Here is a 22,664-nt window from a genome sequence, read left to right as displayed (position 1 = left end):
ATGTCTGTAAGGTCTAGTTTTCAAAAATGAAATAAGGAGACTACTAAAACACCGTAAAAAAACCTTTTCACAAAAAGTTTTCTGGAAATTGTGTAGGAATCCTTGCAGCCTTTAACAAAAAGATAAGTAAATTAAAGAATAATTATCTCATTATAAATATTAAAAATATTATTCATAATTTTAATTATTAAATCTATAAAATTAGTTACATAACACTAGAAAATTAATTCAGATTGAATTTATCTGAAAGGAAAAGAAAATCAGTTGAATTTATTTAGGTTGGATGTGGTGGTCTGTTATTGACGCTGGTATTGATAAGGTTGTAAACCTCCGCCATTAATACCCAGGAAGAAAATGTTGGCACCAAATCGAACGAGGGAACCACTTTCTCTTTCCCTACCACAACCGTCGTCTCCTCCTCCGGAACCCGTAAACGTCCACCTCCGGCGGCGCCACCTCCTCAGCACCACCGCATTCACCATCTCCTTCAATTTCAATCTCTCATTCGCAACCTCTCTGTTCGTAACAGAGCCGGTGGCCGGTGCCAGCGGCCTCTTCCAAATGCCCCCACCACGCCTCACCAACCGGTAATCCCGTGACCGATTCTCTTGTGATGAAGTGTTAATTTGCGGAGAATAGTAATAAGTAATAAATATGTTATGTTACCCTGTTGGTTGTGGTTTGGGCAGGTATTTTCTGGTGAGAGCTGGTGAGTCTGAGTTCGAGAGCATGGGAATTATCAACACCAACCCCGTGGAGAAGACTTCAGTGGATAATGGCTTATCTGAAAGAGGGAAAAAACAGGCTATAAAAGCAGCTTTTGATTTGAAAGAAATGGGAGCATGTGACAAAGGATGTTGGATCTGGTCTGCTATAACTCAAAGAGCTTACCAGACTGCAGAGATCATTGCTTCTGTTAATGGAGTTACCCGTAGGTTTGTTTGTTTGCTTTTTTTTTTTCTCTATTTGATTTTTAAACTATAATCACAACTTTGAAAGCCTCACTATTGTTGCAAAATTCTCTGATTTCAGCTATATAGTTCCAGAATACAGCTTTCTGGATGCCCGTGGATTAGGTGCTTATGAAGGAAAGAAACTGGAATCTGTTTCAGAAGTAGGATTTATCCCTCTAATCTTTTCTTTAAAAACCATTGGATATTTTTTTAGTTAATTTTCATGAGCTATAGTTCGTCACACACCCACACATGGTAACATATGAAATGATAGAGTAAGACCTTGAAATGGTGCAGGTGTATGCGTCAGATGGTATATCTCCAAACATAAAGCCTCCTCCTATTGATGATGGAACTCCGAACGAGAGTGTTGCAGATGTTTTTGTTCGTGTGACACAACTTATGTCGATTCTCGAAACTCAGTACTCAGGTGACACCGTTATTATAGTTTCGCCTGATTCTGATAACTTGACAATTCTTCAGGCTGGTTTGATAGGACTAGACCTACGAAGGTAACTGCATGGTTCCAAGCTTAAGCCATAGTGCCTATAATTTTGGCTTCTTAATTCTAGATATCACTTTTAATTTTTTGAATTTCAGGCACAGGGATTTGTCTTTTTCACCTGGTGAAGTTCGCTTTGTTGATCCCAGTGACATTCCTGCATACAAGCAGCCTGCGTCTGCTGTGTATAAATGTTCCAAGAACCCACCAAATTGTAACTAACTGTATTCTTTCGGTCAAGGTATAGCAGGAACATAGATACTGATCAGTAGTAGTTCAAGTTGTTCTGATGTTTAATTGAAATAATAAACTTATTATTCAATACAATCTAAAGATGTAGATGAATGTGAGTTCATAAATGTAATGGAAGCCTGAAGATTAAATTGAGTTTCATAAGAGATGATTTAGACCTTGGGGTATCTTGTCGTGTATGATGGATTAGTTATCCCTGATTCTCTTTGTGCTTAAAATATTGCAAGTTGAAGCTCACAACAGTCCTGCAAAGAAAATTTAACCATCAAACCAGGGGCTAATAAGATTAACATGTTAATATATGTTTGTGTAAATATGATTTATTCAGCAAACTATGCAATGACCAGAGAATATATAGGGGAAGAATGTGAGTTTGCACCTGTATAGTATCCTGTTGAATGCTTAATGCAGAAAGGAACAGTAAAGGTTTGAACTCCTAAACTTTGTTGAAAGGCAAACTCAAATAGTAATTCCAATACCATAGAACGGTGCCTTGTGATTGTAAGATGTCTAAATTTTTTGGACATGTGGTTGAGATTTTTGCCTTTTCTGTGGAAGGGAACAAGTGAAGTTAAGTTTGATACTGTCATGAAGTCAATACTTTGGAATTCAAGCATGGTGGGTGGAGGATTTTAGTGCCACTCAAGTTATTAGTTTGAGATACAGACTGTGACAAGAACATGTAGAGCTGATAAAGATAAATTGTAAGTTTTGGTACAGAACTGAAATTGAACTTGACCAACTAAGAATACAGTTCTGCAATAAAAAATAAAAAACTCTAACACTGGCAACAAAAACTCAATAAAATTAAAGTTATTTTGGACTGAATTTGTTTATTTGAAGTTTAAGTTTTAAAATGAATATCTATAATTGATTTTTGAGATTATTAAATTTTTATTTAAATATTATTTAGAATTATCATTTACAGTGTTTGGTTCAGTAAATAGAATTATTATCGACAAACTTGACAAAAGTTTTTATAAATAAAATTAAAATAGATTAATTTTTATTTTTAAAAATAGTACTTTTTTACTTAAATAATTAGTTTCTCAAATTTGTTAGTCAACTTATGATTTGTACAGGACTGATGCTTACATATATTAATTTAGGTGGACCTCCTTTCAATAGATGCATTGGTTATAGATTTAAAAACATTTTAAAATAGTTTACATTTATTTTGAATTTAAATAAAAAAAAATATGAAAAGAGTACGATAAAAAATAAATAGAAAAAAAAATATTTGAGGCAATAACTGTAATGATATATATATATATATATATATATATATATATATATATATATATAATATTTTTATCCACTTCTATCTTATACACAATTATTTTAAAATTGAAATAATTTAATGAAATAGATAACTTTACTTTCTTCTACTCTTCACTCTTTTTTTCCCTCCTCTTCGTCTCTTATCCCACCCTGATCCAAACATAGCATTAGTATATGTGTTTTACATGCATATCAATTTGATATTTAAAATTTTCATTTACAAGTATTATATACGTGAATTAACATATGTCATTGGTAGATCAATCTAACATGACTCTTATTCATGAGCTTAACAAAATAAGTTTGGTGTGGTTTAGCGCATATCGACAAGTTAAACGGATTAGCTCATATGTAATTTCAAGGATTTGCAGATTTTAAATTCCTTTTTATTCGATCAACTTTTTCTCTAATATAAAAATTGGAACTAAATTCCATATTACTGAAATAGCCATGAAAAAAGTAATCATATTAATATGTTGATCATGACATGTGTTAAATATGCAGAGCGACTAGTGATGAAAATCGAAAACCCTATAATTTTAGAATTGAGAAATTTTGATCGAGTTAAAAGAAGTGAGGGAGAAAGGAGAGTCGAATGGATTGTGTATATTTTTTCCATTCCATTTTTTTACTTGTGTTGGGTTATCATTGGGCTGCATCAAAGTGTACTTTGTTTTCATCACAACCTGGTGAACAAGTCTAGTTCATATGTATCACATTCGATTTTGGTCTTAATAAAAAATTTGGAGTTATTTTAACTCAGTTTCACTGAAACTTGTGATAACTTAGATTGATTTAGAGGCTTTGACCCTCTCTTACAATTCTAAAATTAAGTGAGTAACAATTTTAAACTACCAATATATGGATTTTTTAGTTTAATCAAATCTAACTTACATCACACCAATTAAATTATGATTATTGGTTGACATATATTTATAATCTAAAAATTCTTAAAATCGTGCAGTAGAATATTTGTGTGTGGACAGTGAATTGGTTTGGTAATAAAATTGTGTTTTTAAAATTTTTCCTTTTTAATATCAAAGTTAAATTAAACTCCCTTCCTTTATGTTAATAATCACAATAAAATAAAAAGGGTAGGATAGAAAAAATTGGATAAGGTACTTTGTACTCGTTTGGATCAAAAGACCCTACGTCTAGTTGATAATCTCTCTAGAGAGATATTAACTCAAATATTAAAAATAAATTGCTTACAAGAATGAATAAGAACAATTTATACTTAACGTTATAAGAGATGATAGATACCTCCTTGAAATTCACAAGGGATGAACATCTCTTTTGAGTCTCACAAAGGATGAAGACACCTCTCTAGAATCAAACAAGAGATGAAGAAACACTTTTCTTGGATCCACAAGGAATAAACACCTTAGTTGAATGACATAAATGATGAACAACTTCTTCTAGCAATAACAACAACACTCAATCACACAAGAACCCACTTTGTGAAAGTCATCGTTCTACCCACATTAGGTTTTAAAAGCTTTTCCATAGAGAACTCTTAAGTACTCAAACTTCTCTAACTTTTGTATATTTTAAAGAGAACAATCGCCTTCATTTATAGAAACTACTTTCGAAATTAGGCTAATAATATGAAAAATTAAGTTACAACTACTTTTGATAATCGATTAAGACTTTTCTCGAAAATATTTTTTTAAGTTAATCGATTATCACCTGAGATAATCGATTATTATAGTGAATTTTGCAAAAATTAAAATTCTCTCAGTAGTCTACTGCTTGAGTTTTGCCTTTTGACTCTTAACTTACTAATTTAACTATTTTAAATAAGATACACAAATTACAAGACTTCAACAACTAAAATCTAAAGTCTTCAATGTATCTCTTGAATCTAAACATTCTTTAAGTCTTCAACATTGCTCCATGAATCATCATTAAGTTTTTCACATTTCTCCATAAGTCGTCATCATCATCATCAAAACTCTTCATTCAAGCAAGATGTTCATCTTCTTCTTTTATCAACACAATTAAATAATGATAATGATATTTTGACCCACTTTTTTTGATATATTTTTAACCTATCACTTCAATCACCCTTAGATCGTTACATCACAACATTAAAAATAAATGCAATCACAATCAATGATGTCTTGTTTTTATTATTAATGATTATAGGTGAAGTTTTATGATAGGATAATGATATACCATATAATTTGATATTTTTTTATTATTTATTTTATGTAAATGTTCTTTATTTTCTAATAACATTATTTTGTGTGAAATTTTAAATAAATTTATGAATTTTAGTCATAAATTCAATTTTATATGTTCAACATTGGTTGAAATTGATAATTTAGTTTGAAATTTGACTCTGTTTTTTTTTTAAGTTCAAAGCAATAGATATTGATTGGTTGATGCATAGAGCATGCACACCAATGAATCACACACGAAGATTGTGATTAGCATTTGTAACTATTTAACTTGTACGATACATTTTTTGTTCATTGTTTCGTTTTTGTGATTATTGAGGTGTGCTCAACTCAAACATCTCCATGTTGTTTTGGAAGACCGACAAATGTGGTGCCCGAATAAATTGTAAATTACTTATATATTTATATCATTTATTAATAAAAAAATTAAGTATAATTTTAGTTTCTAAACTTTTATCTAATATTAAAATTTATTTTTATCCTAAATTTTAATATATTTTTGTTTTAAAATTTAAAATAAATTGATGTAGTCATTTTAACTCAATAATATTAAATTTATTGTAAATAATATTTCAGGTTGGCGTATTAAAGTTTAAGATATAGATGAATTTTAACCCATCTAAATTTAAGGATAAAAAAATATTTAATCCATAACGTAATACTAATAAATATGAATAAATGTGAAAGTTTATAAATTTTATTATCATATTAAATAAAAGATCGTAAATGTTTTTTTTTCAAAGAGACTCAAATATACTTTTGTTGTTAGTATAGATGAGACTAATATTTACAAACAAGAGGGGATGAATTGATTCTGTTAAAAATTTATCATTTTTCTTTCAAGATCTTCTTTAATCAATTAATAAAGAGTGAATGAGCTACTTAGTTTATACATGTAAGTAAGCAAAGAGGATAAAGAAAGAGACAAGGGACAATGAATTTTACATTGGTTCGATTCTACACAAATATACGTCCAATTTTCTTCTAGCAACCTGAGCTAGAAGATTTCCCCTGTATCAAAGAGTTTAACAAGAATTACAAGTTATCCTCAACAATTATAAACCCTAAGATATCAAGACCTTAATAACCCTATCAAGAATTACTTCCCAATGCAATGCTACACTCAATTGCATCAAGAACATCATCACCTACATAGTGATACATAATTGAAATTCAATAACAAAAGCAAAGGAACAAATACACCTTTAAATCAAGCCAAATTTACACGATCATTCTAAGACAAGCAAGAACATCCTTCCACCAATCAATCTTGAACAAATCTTGATGAAGAAGTTCAAATTGATTGGTGCTCAATAAAGAACGCTCCAAGAACTTTCAAATGTTTCTTCTCCTCTCTTATATTTTTGTGAAAATTCATGTGAATAATTTAGAGAGACATTGGACTCTTAAAAATTGTTTTCTGCTGCAATCAATTAATTACACCATTTGAATGTAATCGATTAATTCGATACTGAATTCAATACCCATTAAGAAGACTTCCATAGTTAATTACATTAGTAGCTCTAATTGATTAATATGACAGTTTTATCAGAGTATAGTATTCCTTTAGCGACAAGGATACTTCTAATCAATTTTCTTGTGATTAATACAATATTAAGACATCTACCTTGGCTCACATCTCTAGACTCAACACACAGTTATTGACACTACTATATGTGATTATTCTTCTCTTGGACATCATCAAAACTAGAGTCTTGAAACTTTGAAGCTCTTTTTCATTGTGTTCCTCTGAATAACTTTTTGTCTCTCAATTAACTTATAATAGTATCATATTATATACAATTTATGTTTCAAGTCGAAATACATGTTAGTGATTAAGAATGACAAAAAAAGATCATTTCGATTTATTTTAACCCGATTTTTCATTAACTCGTTAAAAGACATATTAATAGACTTTGGTCCACTAATTTTATTTTTTAAATTTGTTTTTATTTTTAAAAATTATTTATACATACATATTAAATATATGTTTAATTATATAAATATTTTATTAATTTTTAATTAATTAATTAATGTTTTAACTGAAAAAATTAAAATAAATAATTGAAAATCAATTACCCAAAACCTGAGGACGCTATTTTGGGCGAACTTAGGGACCGTGTCCCACCTACCATCCTATGCTACAAACAGCGACAAAATTGTGGTTGGGGAATACTGATAAGTGATGTGTTATACTGTTAAAATTTAAAATTCTTTCATCTTGCAATTTTGTCAATGGATGTTTTAATATTAAAAGAATAAACGATTCTCCAATACTTCATCTAATGGAAAATATCATCTTAATAACAAAAATTATTAAAAATATAATATTTTACTAAAGTAAAAGTAAGTTTTAAAAATTATTAAAAATATAATATTTTACTAAAGTAAAAGTATGTTTTAAGAAGTTAAGGAGGGTCGCAGTGATTTAAAATTGTTAGGATTATTAAAGTATTACACATTTATGATTGAGAATGAAAGAATGGACATGAGTTTTTCGATGGGTTGATCAGTCTATCACAATGTTTTCAGTTGATTTAGTGTTTTCAATTCATAAATTCACTTTGACTTGTTTTTGCCTGATTTGTCAGATCGTGAGATAAAAAACGAGATTAGGATAACTTTTTAGTCAACTTTTTTTATATTAAAAATCAAAACAAAAATTAATTTAAAAGATTTTTTGTTATTTAATATTTAAAAATAATAATCGTTTTATTTTATTTAAAATTATTAATTAATTAAAATTTAAAAATATTATATAAATAATATGTTTTAATATATATATATATATATATATATATATATATATATATATATATATATATATTAAGAATAAAATTAACAAAATTTTTAACTCATTTAGTAATGATACCAGACCAGTCCGAAATTTTTGTGGCAACTACGGAACGGGCCATTACACCCACTCGTACTAGTGGTAAATGTTTTCCACAATTTACTTGATTGAGGATGGATTATTTTCTTTTTTATATATTTTTTTATTCATTTTTAATTCATTGTTTAAATTGATTTTCAATTATTTATTTTAATTTTTTTAATAATATAATGTGATGATTTAAAAATAATTAAAATGATAAATTAAAAATAAATCAAAATATCGTTATCTGTAATCATCTTATATGTCAAATCCTTTTCGTTTTCTTACTGCGACAAAGCAATAAATTATGTCCTTCTATAATGCATTTCCAAAATTGAAGAGACACTATAGCTACATAAACCAACTTATTTAAATAAAATTAATTAATATATTTATCCCTTTAAAACATTATTTGTATATAAACAATATTTTTTTTCTACTTTCTTTTTCACTTTTATTTATCAAGTTATCGTTTTATTTAAATTTAATTGATTTTTTAAATTAAATAAATAAAATCATCTACTAAATAAATAAAAATCATATACAAAAATAAAAATTATCTATAATTAAATTGTTAAATTATTTATATTTATTTCTATAATTATAGTTGGGTTAAATATGTTTTTGGTCTCTTAACTTTCAGTGAATGTTGGAATTATTCCATTTCGAAATTTTGAATCAATTTAGTCTTTTATCTTTCGAAATACATGAATTTAGTCCTTTTAATCAGATTTTATTAGTTTTATTTTATGTTTCGTACGCATTTCAGAATTGTATTTGATTTGTTTATACTGATTGACACATTTTTGTTTTAATGTTAAGTTAAATACTACTATGAAATGTGCTTAAAATGTCAAATAAACTTAATAAAATTTGATTAAAATGACTAAATTCATGTATTTCGAAAAATGAATGACTAAATTGGTCCAAAATTTAAAAATAGACTAATTTTAAAATTCACCGAAAGTTAAGAGAGAAAAAACATATTTAACCCATTATAGTTTAATTATTTTCTGGTATCATTGGGGAACCTAAAGTGCTTTTCGGTCTTTGTTGTTATCCTTGCTTGCTACTTACACATTTTATCACAGCTCTATTGTCTTACACAAACACACCAGAATGAAAATACGACCCTTTTAATCTTCGCTGTGTAGTTGTTTTAAACATCTCTTTTTTACATAAAAATAATTTTTAACGACTTTATATAAATTTAACATTATAACATGTTTTTCCTGAAGAAATAAGTAAAAGGTGATTATAAATTATAACTATTTAGTTTTATAAATTAACATATTTTTATTATTTTCTCATTTAATTCAATTAATAAAAAAGACTTGTGATTTTTAAATATATGGAAAATAATTTTATCATATTACATTATATTGAAGAGATTTCTTTCTAGTAGGTCTATTGAGAGCGATTCATTGGAACCTATAACATAAGGTAAAGTTGAAAGGAAAAACAGAATGAAAACAAGATTTTTTTTTAGTCTTCTTTCTTCCTTCCTTGTGTGCTCTGTATTTCTTTCAAACTTCTCTTTTTTTTAAAAAAAAAAAAAAAAAACTTTAGATGATTTTATATACATTTAATATTTGATTTTTTTTTTTTGAAAAAATAAGGCGAATTAAAACCATTTAATTTTATAAATTAACATATTCTCATTATCTTCTTTCACTTAATTCAATTAATAAAAAAGACTTGTGATTTTTAAATATTTGTCAAATAATGTGTATCATATTGAAAAGATTTTTTGTCTTCTAATAGTCTTTGAGGGATTCATTATGACGACACAAGATCAGGTAAAGTTGAAAGGAAAATCAAAATGAAAACAGGAATTTCTTTTTTAGTTGTGTCTTCCTTGTGCCCTATGTATTTCTTTCAAACATGTCTCCTTTACATTAAAATAATTTTTTAATGACTTCATATAAATTTAATATTATAACGTTTTTTTTTTTGAAAAAAAAGTAAGTAAAAGGTGATTACAACCATTAAATTTTATAAATTAACATAAGTTCATCATTTCCTTTCACTTAATTCAATCAATAAGAAAGGACTTTGGAATTTTTAAATTCATTTTAGACAATGTCTATTATATTATATTATATTGAAGTGAATTATTTCTAATAGGTCTTTTCAGAAAAATTTATTGGAGCAAAACAACGTACCTGAGTACAATTTCAATAAGGAATTGATACTACTTCTATCTTATATGTTGTTCAATTTTTTCATTTATATATGGTGTGAGACTTAAACTCACTTGTAGTTTTAACAACCTCCTCTCTCAAGGATGAGTCCCTTCCATATTGATAAACCTCCTCAAACAGAAACATTCTCAACCATGAGTACTTTAATTGTTACCTTTTTATACCATCATTTTTATCACAACAACAATGTAACACTAATGCAGAAAAAGGATTAAGGACTAACCTTGAGTCATTGTCATTGTCATAAGAATCCTTTAATGTATTTTTTCGTTTTAAACCCCCACACTCTAAACTTTTATGGTATAGTATGATGTAGAAAATAACAAATTTGATAACTCAAAACACAAAGCACCTATGCTGTGAAATGTATAGAGTTCTTTGCTCGTCATAGAATAGTTGTTATACATAATAAATTGTTATCAATTATATAAGATTACGTGAGTGAGATCACCTGCTTAAATGATACTCTTAAACAAAACAAGGCTTTCTTGCATGTTTAGGTTGATTTTATCAATTTGCTAGCCCACCTTTTTTTTTTTAAATTAAAAAAAAGTAATTTAAAAGATTAACTTTTTATATCACATGTACTAATTAAGTTTTTATATCTTTTTATGATTTAAATAATTAATATTTATAAATTAAACTATAATTACTAAATATAATATAAAAATAATAATTATTTTAACTTTTTTCATTAAACAGATTAATTAGTAAATTAAATTTTTTTATAAAATTTATAAGATTCAGTGTACTATAATATATATATATATATATATATATATATATATATAAGAAAATTAAAAAAAATTAATAAAGCAAAATTTTAAAATAATTTATCCATAGAAAAAGGTTAAGATTTCCAATTCATTCACTATGTCAAGGAAGACTAACCCATCTAATTTCTAATGGGTTAATAGTGAATCCATATAATCCATTTTGTCATCCTTATTTGTAGAAAATATCAATTATTTTCTTCGGTAAATTAAATGTATCAGGTTATAATTAAAATTATGATGTTTAAGTTTTACACTTTTAAGTAGAAGAAGTTGTGTTTTGACTATCTATAAATTTTTGGCTCAATAACAAACATTTAACTTAACAATAATATCGAAACCAAGATTAGGAGTTGAATTCTTAACTAGTACGAGGAAAAATTGTTTCATAATGATAACCAACTAAATCAAATTATAATCAAAAGAGTGTTATCCTTGCTAAAAAACTTAAAGCAAATACATTTTTTTTAATCAATTTGACCATTTTAATAATTTTAAAACACAATTGTTACTCAAAAGAAAAAAACAACAGTAAACAAATTACAACTTAAACACGGGAATTGAAATCAGAACTTGAGGAAGAATAATAAAGAGAAAAAAAAAAGAGTAGAAGCACGTCAAAAGAAGGAACAAAAAGAAAGAAAGGAAAAAAAAGGTAATGGGCCTAAGCCCAAATCCTTAAATTTATAGTAAGGCTGCTTCACCTCCATGTCTTCCTTCCTACACCTCCATATTAAGAAAATTATAATTTTGTCCTTTTGAATTATAAAATTCATAAGTGAAAAATAACTTTCTGATAGTGTGATTTGGAAGTCAAAAATAAGTTTCTAAATATATAATTTGGAAATATGTTTTTTAAAAAAACTTCCAAATTATACAAAAGTTAAAAATGATATTCAGATTATATAATTCAAAATCTAAATAATTTTTAGCTTTTATAATTCAGATAGTTTTTTCTTAATCATTTTTTACTTCCAAATTAAAATTATTTTTGATTTTCAGAATACACAACATATAAAACTTTTGAATTATATAATCCAAAAACTGTTTTTAACTCTCAGATTAAAAAAAAAACAATATTAAAAGTTTCTTTAAGGAGAAACATGCGGACATGCGGGAAGAAACTGTCTTATATTAATAATAAACAATAAATGAATAGTTTGGAAAGCTTTGGATTGATAGTTAGTGTTCTTTAGCTACGAACCAGAAGTTGGTTAACCACTTTAGGTATGATTATCTAAGCATTTTTTTTTAATTTATTTCAATGAGAAAACCTCTTATTAACATTTGTACGTCAATTTATTTAAAAGACCCAAAAAAAATATAAAATTGTTATTTCAAAACAAGTTTGAGCTGCTTGTTAAAAAACAGTTATTTTTTTGTTTTTTATAAGGATAAAGATAGTTTAATCTACTTTTTTGACCTACTTTTAACCTACTTCTTCAATGATCATTAGATCATTTATTTTGATTCTTTTAAGTGATGTGATGTGATGATCTAATGATGATTAAAGTGGTGGGTTAAAAATGAATCAAAAAAAGTGGATTAAAATATCATTGTCCTTTTAATAATCACTTTTACAAAAATAAAAAAAATAAAAAAACTCTTTCTATCATTTGACATAACCTAATTAATGATCAAGTAAACAATGTGATTTCAGTCTCATTTAAGCCATACATAGTCTTTGTTGATGGTTTATTATTTTGGACAATGATATCCTTTACTTTCTCATGTTCAATTGTAATTTAACTCACTTGGCCAATTGATGTCACCTGTAATAATCTCTCAGCAATTGCAACAATCTCTTCCTTAACAATTGTCCACCAGAAATTGAACTTGTAACATTGACTCTGATACTAATCGTTGGAATTAAGCGCTTACCACTTGGTCAAAAACTATAACTATTAGTGAGGACGCAACTCTTTTTACTTAAGAGTGTAACAGTTCAAACGTCACTATTCGATAATGATCCGACCCACTTAATCTCTATCACGGGACAACTGATACTACGAGATAATTGATGTCCCCTGCGATACAATTCTTACATACCATAAACAAGTTTTATAACTTAAGAGTAATTAAAAATAATAAGATATACATATCAAAATATATATATATATATATATATATATATATATATATATATATATATATAATATGTTCATCTTGTGGGATTTTATTACAAGAATAGTTAGCATAAAATTCTTTATATCAAGTTAGGGCGTAGGAGCCTATTTTTTGAATAAACTAAAGATGTTTCGCAAAGACCATAAAAAAAAGATGATTAACGAGTGAAAACATTTTAGTCTTATGTTATTAAATACATATATCAATTGACATGCAAAAAATTATATGAAACAACGACTGACTTCAAAAAATGTTGAATTAAATGTAAAAAAGGATAAATCCATGCAAAACACATTATATGTCTAAAGTCATTATCAAATTAAAAAGTGTTTGGTAATAGAAATAAAAATACGGTGTGATACAAATTGTTAAGCTTGTTTATCCACAATTTTTTCATCAATAACAACTGTATAGGTAAGATTTTGACTTATATTAAACAAATCTTATTGTTAAAGATTAATTAGGAATTATGAGATACGAATGTAAAGAAATAAAGCTTTATCAAATAAGTTCTAATTTTGGTTTTGTATTCAAATATGTTTCAATTTTCCTCAATTTTGTTTAATTGTATCTTTTTTTGCTAACACCATTTAAATCATTAACAACCATAATCAGTGACTGTCATGTGTCACTTTGTGGTTTTATTTATTTTTTATTTATTTTTTAAAATTTTTTTAAATGTCCACGTGTCAACCCAGTAGCATGCCACGTGTCAAAATCAATATTCTATATTCAATTTGGTCATACATTTGTTATTTTTGTTCAATTTAGTCTCAATTTTGTTTAAAATTGACCAATTTTGTCCTATCGAAGATGTGACCAAATTTTATTTTTATATCAAAGTTATAATGATGTGAATTTTAATATATTATATAATAATATTTAATAAAAAATGTGAATTTTAATATAAAAGTTAAATTTGGTTTCAATTTGAAGAGGGACCAAATTGGTTCATGTTAACAAAAATTGCAACTAAATTGAACAAAAATAATAAATATAGAGACCAAATTGAATATAGAATATTGACTTTGACATGTGGGACGCTGCTCGGTTGACACGTGCACATCGACAAAAAATTTAAAAAAATTCAAAAAAAAATTCAAAAAGTTAAAAAAAAAACACGAAGTGACACGTGACAGTTATTGTTCATGACAGTTAATAATTTAAACGGTGTTAGCAAAAAATGACCAAATTGAACAAAATTGACGAAAATTGGGACTTATTTGAACACAAAAAATAAAATTAGGACTTATTTGACAAAACTTGACAAAAATTGAGACCAAAAAAGTATTTTAACTAATAAATTACAATGCCTTTTAGTTTTATTAGAATCAAAAACTAAAATAAATACATAATCTAAAACAAATACGAAGGACAGGTTAATGAATATTAATACAAATAATCAGAACCAAATTATTGGAAAGATCTAGAAAAATAACAGATAACCAAGTGCGGGAGCAAAACCCATATCAAATCTTTCCTAAATAAATAATATGCAAATAATAAAATGCATAAAATAGAAAAAGGAGCAACACACACCAAAACTTTTAATGTGGAAATCTCGGACCTTGTCCAGTAAAAAACTTTCACTAATAATAATTAATGGGTACATTACAAGTTCTCTTGGATATTTCAAGGATCAACAAAACACTATTCTCTTCATCAACAAGGTGAATAACAAACATCAATGGGTACTTTAAATAAACAATAGAGTGAACCTCAATATATGAGAAAAGAAATAAAACCTCCTCTCTAAGTCTTCAAGGTAGCTTCTCTGCACAGACTTGCACAAGATAAACCAGTTGCTCTTTTCTTCTTTTTCACTCTCTCTGATGACTTCTTTTCTCACCAGAGGCACTCACAACTTCTTTCTATCTGTCTCACTCTATTTTTTTCTCTACTCAAACCTGATGCAAGGATTGTATATTTAAATTGCATAATGAACTAGGAGCCCATAAAAAAAACATCATTTTATTTTTCTTAATTAAATTAGTGTGGACCCAATAAATTAGTGACCTACCTGACAATTTTTTTTTTAGCACAACCTAAAGACATCTTGTAGATAAGAGGTCGGTGATCCCGTTGGACTAGAATTACAATAGACAAACAAACAACGTTCCCAAACACAGAGAAATTAGAACCCTACCATTCTATCATCCACAAAACATTGAAGTAGAGACATCTAAGTGTTGAGATTTTTAGGGCTTTTGAAAATATGAGAGATATGAGATATATGAGAGAGATATATGTGATATGTTATACGGAGGAACATGTTTTTGTATTTTATTGATATACTCTATATATAGAGCAAAATATAACAAATATCAAGTATAAAATATTTAGAATATCTCACTCTTAATCTAAAATAATAACAAATTTCTAAAACTAACACATATCTCTAAAACTGAAATATTTTCTAAAAACTAATTTAAATAAAAAAGATATTAAGTAATATTCTCAACATTCCTCCTTGCTTAATATCTGTTTATTTTATATCTTCAGATTTGATTCTCCATCTTTTGATGCTTGATTTTCTCCTCTTTTTGTGCTTGCAATATTTGTTTTTCTCCTTCTTCCATGGCATCACATATTTCTTCAATTTGGCATCATCCTTCATATTTCTTCTTATATCAGCATCATCTTCTTTTTCTTTGTTTGGTGTGGATTTCATTGGAGTGGCATTGGACCTTTTGTGAATATTAAAATGTGAACCTCCATATACTTTCTTCACTTGAACATCTACTTTCTTCCAAAGATATTTACCTTCTAATTTTAATCCTTCTTTCATGCTCACTTTCTTTGTATCAAATTCCTCCTTCATAAAATCCAGCGCAAATCTTTTGTCTTTCATGTGGACTTTGAATACCTCTATGTTGTTAGTATTTTTGATCACACATACTTTATTTTTAAAGGAGACCTTATAACCTTTCTCTAACAATTGAGCAACACTTAACAAATTCTGGGTAATCTCAGGAACATATAAGATATCAAAAATTAATTTGATACCTGAATGAGTTTTAATTGAAACTGTTCCTGTACCTTTCACATCAAGTTGTTCTCCATTCCCAATTCTTACCTTGGAAATATTTGATTTATTCAGCTCCTTGAAAATTTCTCTATCATGAGTCATATGGTTTGTGCAACCACTATCTATAATCCAATCTTTTGAAGATTGGTTGGTTGTGACACATGATGTTGCAACAAGTAGATCCTCCTCTGATATATCCTCATCTGATTTATTCTCCACAATTTGAACATCTTCTTGAGAATCTTTAGATTTGCATACCTTTTCCACATGTCCCAATTGACCGCATTTGTGACATTTGACATCTGGCCTCCACCAACACCAGTTGGGTTGATGACCTTTTCTCTTGCAATGGGGACAAGATGGAAAAACCTGTGTGTTGTTGTATTTGCTCTTTCTATTTTTCTTGACTATGAGAGCATTCTCTTCAGTGTAATTTAAATTACCTTCAACCGCCTCATGATCTTCTCTCATCAATCTTCGTTGTTCTTGTGCTTGCAAGGCATGTATCACCTCTGTAAAGGTAATTATAGACAAATCTTTTGTATTTTCTAAGGAAGCAATAGATGCCTCATATCTTTCTGGCACCGTCACCAGAATTTTCTCAACGAGTCTAGAATCTGAAAACTCCTTTCCCAACAATTTTATCTTGTTGGCAATACCCAACAATTTGTTTGAGTATTCTTTAATCGTTTCCGACTCTTTCATTCTTTCAAAACTTTCATGCCTCGAATCTTCTCGTTCCCTTCATATTCTGCTTTCAAGTATTCCCATATTTCTTTGGGAGACTTTAGAGTCATGATCTTGGTCATAATCATTTGTGAAACACCTGCGAACAAGCATGATTTTGCCTTTGTCTTTCTTGTTTTCTTTTCTTTATACGCTTTCATTTGAGCCATGGTGGGATTTTCAGACAAGGGAACATCATCTTCCTCCACAACTTCCCATAGATCTAGCCCCTCTAGATATGTTTGCATTCTTACCGCCCATAGATCATAGCTTTCACCATCAAAGAGTGGAATAGCGACATGTGACACATTTCCTTCCATTCTATCGGCAGTAAGAACAATGGCTCTGATACCAGTTGTTGGGATTTTTAGGCCTTTTGAAAATATGAGAGATATGAGATATATGAGAGAGATATATGTGATATGTTATACAGAGGAACATGTTTTTGTATTTTATTGATATACTCTATATATAGAGCAAAATATAACAAATATCAAGTATAAAATATTTAGAATATCTCACTCTTAATCTAAAATAATAACAAATTTCTAAAACTAACACATATCTCTAAAACTGAAATATTTTCTAAAAACTAATTTAAATAAAAAAGATATTAAGTAATATTCTCAACACTAAGAAACTTTTAAATTCCAATTGCAAAAGACACTAATGGAAAACCTTTCAAATAACAAGAACATCAAAGATTATGGTTTCACAGTTTCCCTCAACCGTCAAAGCCTTCCAGCCACCACCTTGGGCGAGGAAAAGTCATCCCACAACACAAGCTTTGGCCACTTCCAGCAAATTCATATTATCAAAGATTTATTCTCTTTTCATTACTATCTCTGAAAGACCTAAGACAAATAATTATTAAACTAAAGTAATAATACATAAAATGGAAAAAAAAATTATGAATTGACCTTAACCTTGAGAAAAGAGTTATAAGTCCAAGAAAATGTTTATCTCTAATAGGATAGGTAAAACCAATATAAAATACAAGATAGTGACTACTTCAATTAAAGGAATTCTATATCTGTTGGTTATAACATAACACTAACTCTAAACTAATGCACTTAGTAATATGATGATTAGGAATGACAAATGAACATATTCTTATGAATATTGTTTGAATCTATCTTGATTTTGGTAGAAAATATATTGAAGAGTAAAATATAATTTTTTAAAAATTGGATACGAGAGTGCCGATGAAATCTACATTCATTTTTACATTCTAATACCTGTCTAGTTTTCATACTCACCGTTTTAAAAAATACCTAAAAAACTTATATTAACTTTTCTTTATCTTTTTATTTCTGGAACTTAATTCTAGATATAGATTTCATAGTTTTTCTTATTTTTATAATTATTTAACTCTTATTTGATAATTATACAATTATAATTTCTTTTTATATTTAATATTGAAAAGAATATGTACGTTTTATATTAAAGATTAATAATATCATTTTTTTGCTTTACTTTTTTAGTAAATACTTTAATTGACACTCATTTCTTAATAAGATAAGGATAAGACAACATTTCATACTCTTTTAAAGAATTTTTACTTTAAAAATAGACTTAAATATTGATTTGGACCTTATTTTCATTTAATGTTTTATTTGATTTTCTTTTACTTTCTTTTACTTTCTATTTTTTTAAGTTCTTATAATTTTCTTTTAAAGAAAACGTCCATGTGTCAAGACAGTGTTGTGTCACATGTCATGATCAAATTTCTATATTCAATATGATCATGATATTCATTATTTTTGTCTAATTTAATCCATTTTTTTAAATTGAGAAATTTTTGTTTCTCTTCAAAATTGAGATCAAATTTAATTTTTATATAAATGATATACTTATATTTTTATTAAATGTTTTTGTTTAGGATTACATTTGGTTTAAAATTATAACCAAAATTTGAAGATAATGAACTAATACCATTGGTTTTAACATTTTAATAGGTTAAAAATCACAGAAGGTATTAAAATTCACATAAAAATGTCATACACAACATTATATTAGTCGACTATATTATTTTACTCGATTTTTAACCTCTTAAAATTTTAAACCAACAATGTTATTCCTCGATTTTAAAATTTTCATTTTATTTTTAAACCCACTTTAACTTTAAATTATAAATATTTACTTAAATTGTGAATTTTAATAAAAAAATTGAATATAATATTTATATAAAAATTAAATTTGATATCGATTTGGAGAAAAACATCATTGTTCAATTTAAAATAAAAAATAAATAAATTGAAAAAAAATCGAATATCATGACCAAATTAAATATAAAAAACTAACTATGACATGTGACAGTGACCCTAACAGGTATCACGTGACACATTACTGACACATGAAAATTTTTAAAATAAAAAAATCACAAAATAACATGTTCTCACTATTTATCGTCATCCGATATTTATTTAAACAACAATAACAAAAATGAAGATATTAAACGAAACGATTAATAAAACCAAATTATATATATATATATATATATATATATATATATATATATATATATATATATATATATATATATATATATATATATCAAAACTTAATTAAAAAAACTAAATAAAAATTAGGACTGAATCAGAATTTAATCTTCAAAACATAGAATATCAAACCTTTACCTAATCACCCTATTTATCATTCTTAATTGTAAATGGATAAGAATAAGATATTAACAATTCTAAAATCAAACAATGATTTATATATTCTTCCTACCCAATGTACATAAGAATATGAATGTCAACACAACAATGATTCTGATTAGAAATAGTTAAATTAAAATATTGTAAGTGAGATATCTATTTCATAGGAAAATACTTAAATGTTGCTAACAATCACATTATCTTTCTTCAAAATAAAATTACAAATTAGAAAGAAACTGTACTAACGCAGGGCAGTACAAAGAAAAAGGTTATAAAGTTGGGATGTAAAAAGGTTATCGATCAAACTATTTAAAAGATAATAAAATTTAAATATACCTTTACCACTTAAGTATAATTAATTCTACTTTGAACTTTTGCAAAAAATATTTATTAATTTTCAATTCTTGACATTTTTCATGTATTTTTTCTCAGTCTTGTTCTTAGCTAAAAGTAAAAAATATTAATTAAAATAATTAAGGTAATAAAATAGTTTAAATTAACAAATTAATTGTTTAGCTACATAGTTTAATTAAATATTGTATTTTTATTTAGGTTTAATCATGTTTTAAGTTACTATATTTTTATTTAAGTTTAATTTTGTTTTAAGTTCGTAATGTGATAACTTTTAATTAATTTAATTTTCTAATAAATTTTTACAGTCTATCAAGTTAATTTCTCTTGTTAATTTAATGATGTAATAACTAAACGGTTGACATGGTTATAATTTTGTTATGTGATATTGTTTAATTGTTGCAATATGTAATTTTATTATTTTAAAATCTTATAAATTATAATTTTATAATTTATATTTATAATTTTATAATTTTTAAATTTTATAATTTGATAATTCATTAAATATGATTGCGGTTAACTTATTTTACTAATTTAATGATGTGACTGTTAAGTGACTGACATGATTACAATTTTGTCATGTCATATTGTTCAATTGTCATCACATGTAATTTTTTTATTTTAAAATTTTATAAATTATAATTTTATATTTTATAAATTTATAATTTCATAATTTATAAATTTATAAATTTATAATTTCATAATTTATAATTTTATAATTTTATAATTTCATAATTTTAAAATTTCATAATTTTAAAATTTTATAATTAGATAATTCTCTAAATATGACTATGATGTCATGATATTATGATGATATGACAATATAACAATATGACAATATCACGGTATAATGATAAGAAGATATATGATGATGACGATGACGATATAACGATATATTTATATGACGATATGACAATATGACGATGTAACAATATAAAAGTATAACAATATGACGATATAATGATATAACAATATAACAATATGACGATATAAAGATATAAAGATATGACGATATAACAATATGACGATATAACTATATGACAATATAACAATATAATGACATGACAATATGACGATATAACGATATAATAATATAAAAATATGAAGATATGACGATATGACGATATAATGATATGACGATATAATAATATGACGATATAACGATATAACAATATGACAATATAACGATATGACGATATAACGATATGACAATATAATAATATAATAACATATGACAATATGACGATATAACGATATGAAGATATACAAATATGAAGATATGACGATATAATAATATGACGATATAATGATATGACGATATAACAATATAACAATATGAAGATATAATGATATGACGATATGACGATATAACAATATGTATACAACAATATAACAATATGACGATATAACAATATGACTATATAATAATATAACAATATGACCATATGACAATATGATAATATAATAACATGACGACATGACAATATGAAGATATAACAATATGAGAATATGAAGATATAACATTATAACGATATAAACATATAACAATATGATGATAAAAGGATATGATGATATAACGATAAAATTATAAAATCCAAATTATAAAATTATAATTTATAAAAGGCTTAATTACGTTTTAAGGCCTTAATAGATTTAGAAACTTTCAATTGAGTCCTTGATAAATTTTTATAATCTATTGAGTACTAAAAGAAAATAATTTTTTCAATTGTTCCCGTAGTTAACTTTTTTTATTATTGGGTGATGTGACTTTTAAGGAGCTGATGTGGCTTTTATCTAGCCATGTCACTCTGATAAGTTATCACCACATGTCATTTTATTATTTTAGAATTTTAGAATTTTTATTTTATAAATTTTTTATTTTATAATTGTATATTTTTATATTTTTATAATTTTATGTTTTTATAATTTTAATTAAAAATTGTATAATTTTAAAATTATGATTTTATTATTTAAATTTAAATTAAAAATATATCATAATTTTATATTTCAAAAAATCATAATAAAAATTCGTGGTAGAATAGAAACATAAAATTAATTTTTTTATTTAGAATAAAAGTCTTAATGTATAACAATATCATGTAATTAATAAATGGGTTAAATATGTTTTTGGTCCTTCAAGTTTCAGTGAAATTTGCAATTAGTCCCTCATCGAAACTTTTGACCAATTTGGTCCTTCATCTTTAGAAATGTGTGAATTTAGTCCTTTTAATCAAATTTTGTTAAGTTTATCTAACGTTTCAAACGCATTTCATGATAGTATTTGAATATTTACATCGTTTGAACCATTTTCGCTTCAATGCTAATTCAAATATTATCATAAAACGCGATCGGGACTTCAAATAAACTTAATAAAATTTGATTAAAAGGACTAAATCCACACATTTCTAAAGATGAAGAACTAAATTGGTCAAAAGTTTCGATGAGGGACTAATTGCAAATTTCACTGCAACTTGAGGGACCAAAAACATATTTACTCCTTAATAAATTAAAGTGATAAGGTGGTCTAATGGTTAAAAAGAGAGGAAGGTTGTGGGTTAGAACCCTCCGACTAATAATTTGGAGAGATAAGATTGGTTTGATGAGATTTAAAAAAAAAAGATGAAAGTATTTTTCAACATCTCATGACAAAATAACAACCATATCAACCACTTAAGAGAAGATTAACGATGGGAACTCATTTGAAAATACTAAATTTATTGAGTTCAACTTAAATTTATTAGTGTAATTA

At 26.2% G+C, this 22,664-nt stretch overlaps 1 protein-coding gene across 1 annotated transcript; it reads left to right on the top strand.

Moving 5' to 3' along the window:
- Positions 1-259: 259 nt before the first annotated feature.
- On the top strand, positions 260-1,851 carry LOC114177270. Its single transcript, XM_028062545.1, has 5 exons — positions 260-587; positions 690-935; positions 1,033-1,114; positions 1,251-1,465; positions 1,554-1,851. Exons 1-5 carry the CDS (start codon positions 355-357, stop codon positions 1,675-1,677), a joined length of 900 nt encoding a protein of 299 aa, XP_027918346.1. The 5' UTR covers positions 260-354; the 3' UTR covers positions 1,678-1,851.
- The last annotated feature ends 20,813 nt before the right edge of the window (positions 1,852-22,664 follow it).

The sequence above is a fragment of the Vigna unguiculata genome, chromosome 3, assembly GCF_004118075.2.
Source record: "Vigna unguiculata cultivar IT97K-499-35 chromosome 3, ASM411807v1, whole genome shotgun sequence".
In the NCBI taxonomy this organism is placed as follows: Eukaryota; Viridiplantae; Streptophyta; class Magnoliopsida; order Fabales; family Fabaceae; genus Vigna; species Vigna unguiculata.
Note: the sequence above shows the minus strand (reverse complement) of the source record. Positions and strands in the feature narration are given on the sequence as shown.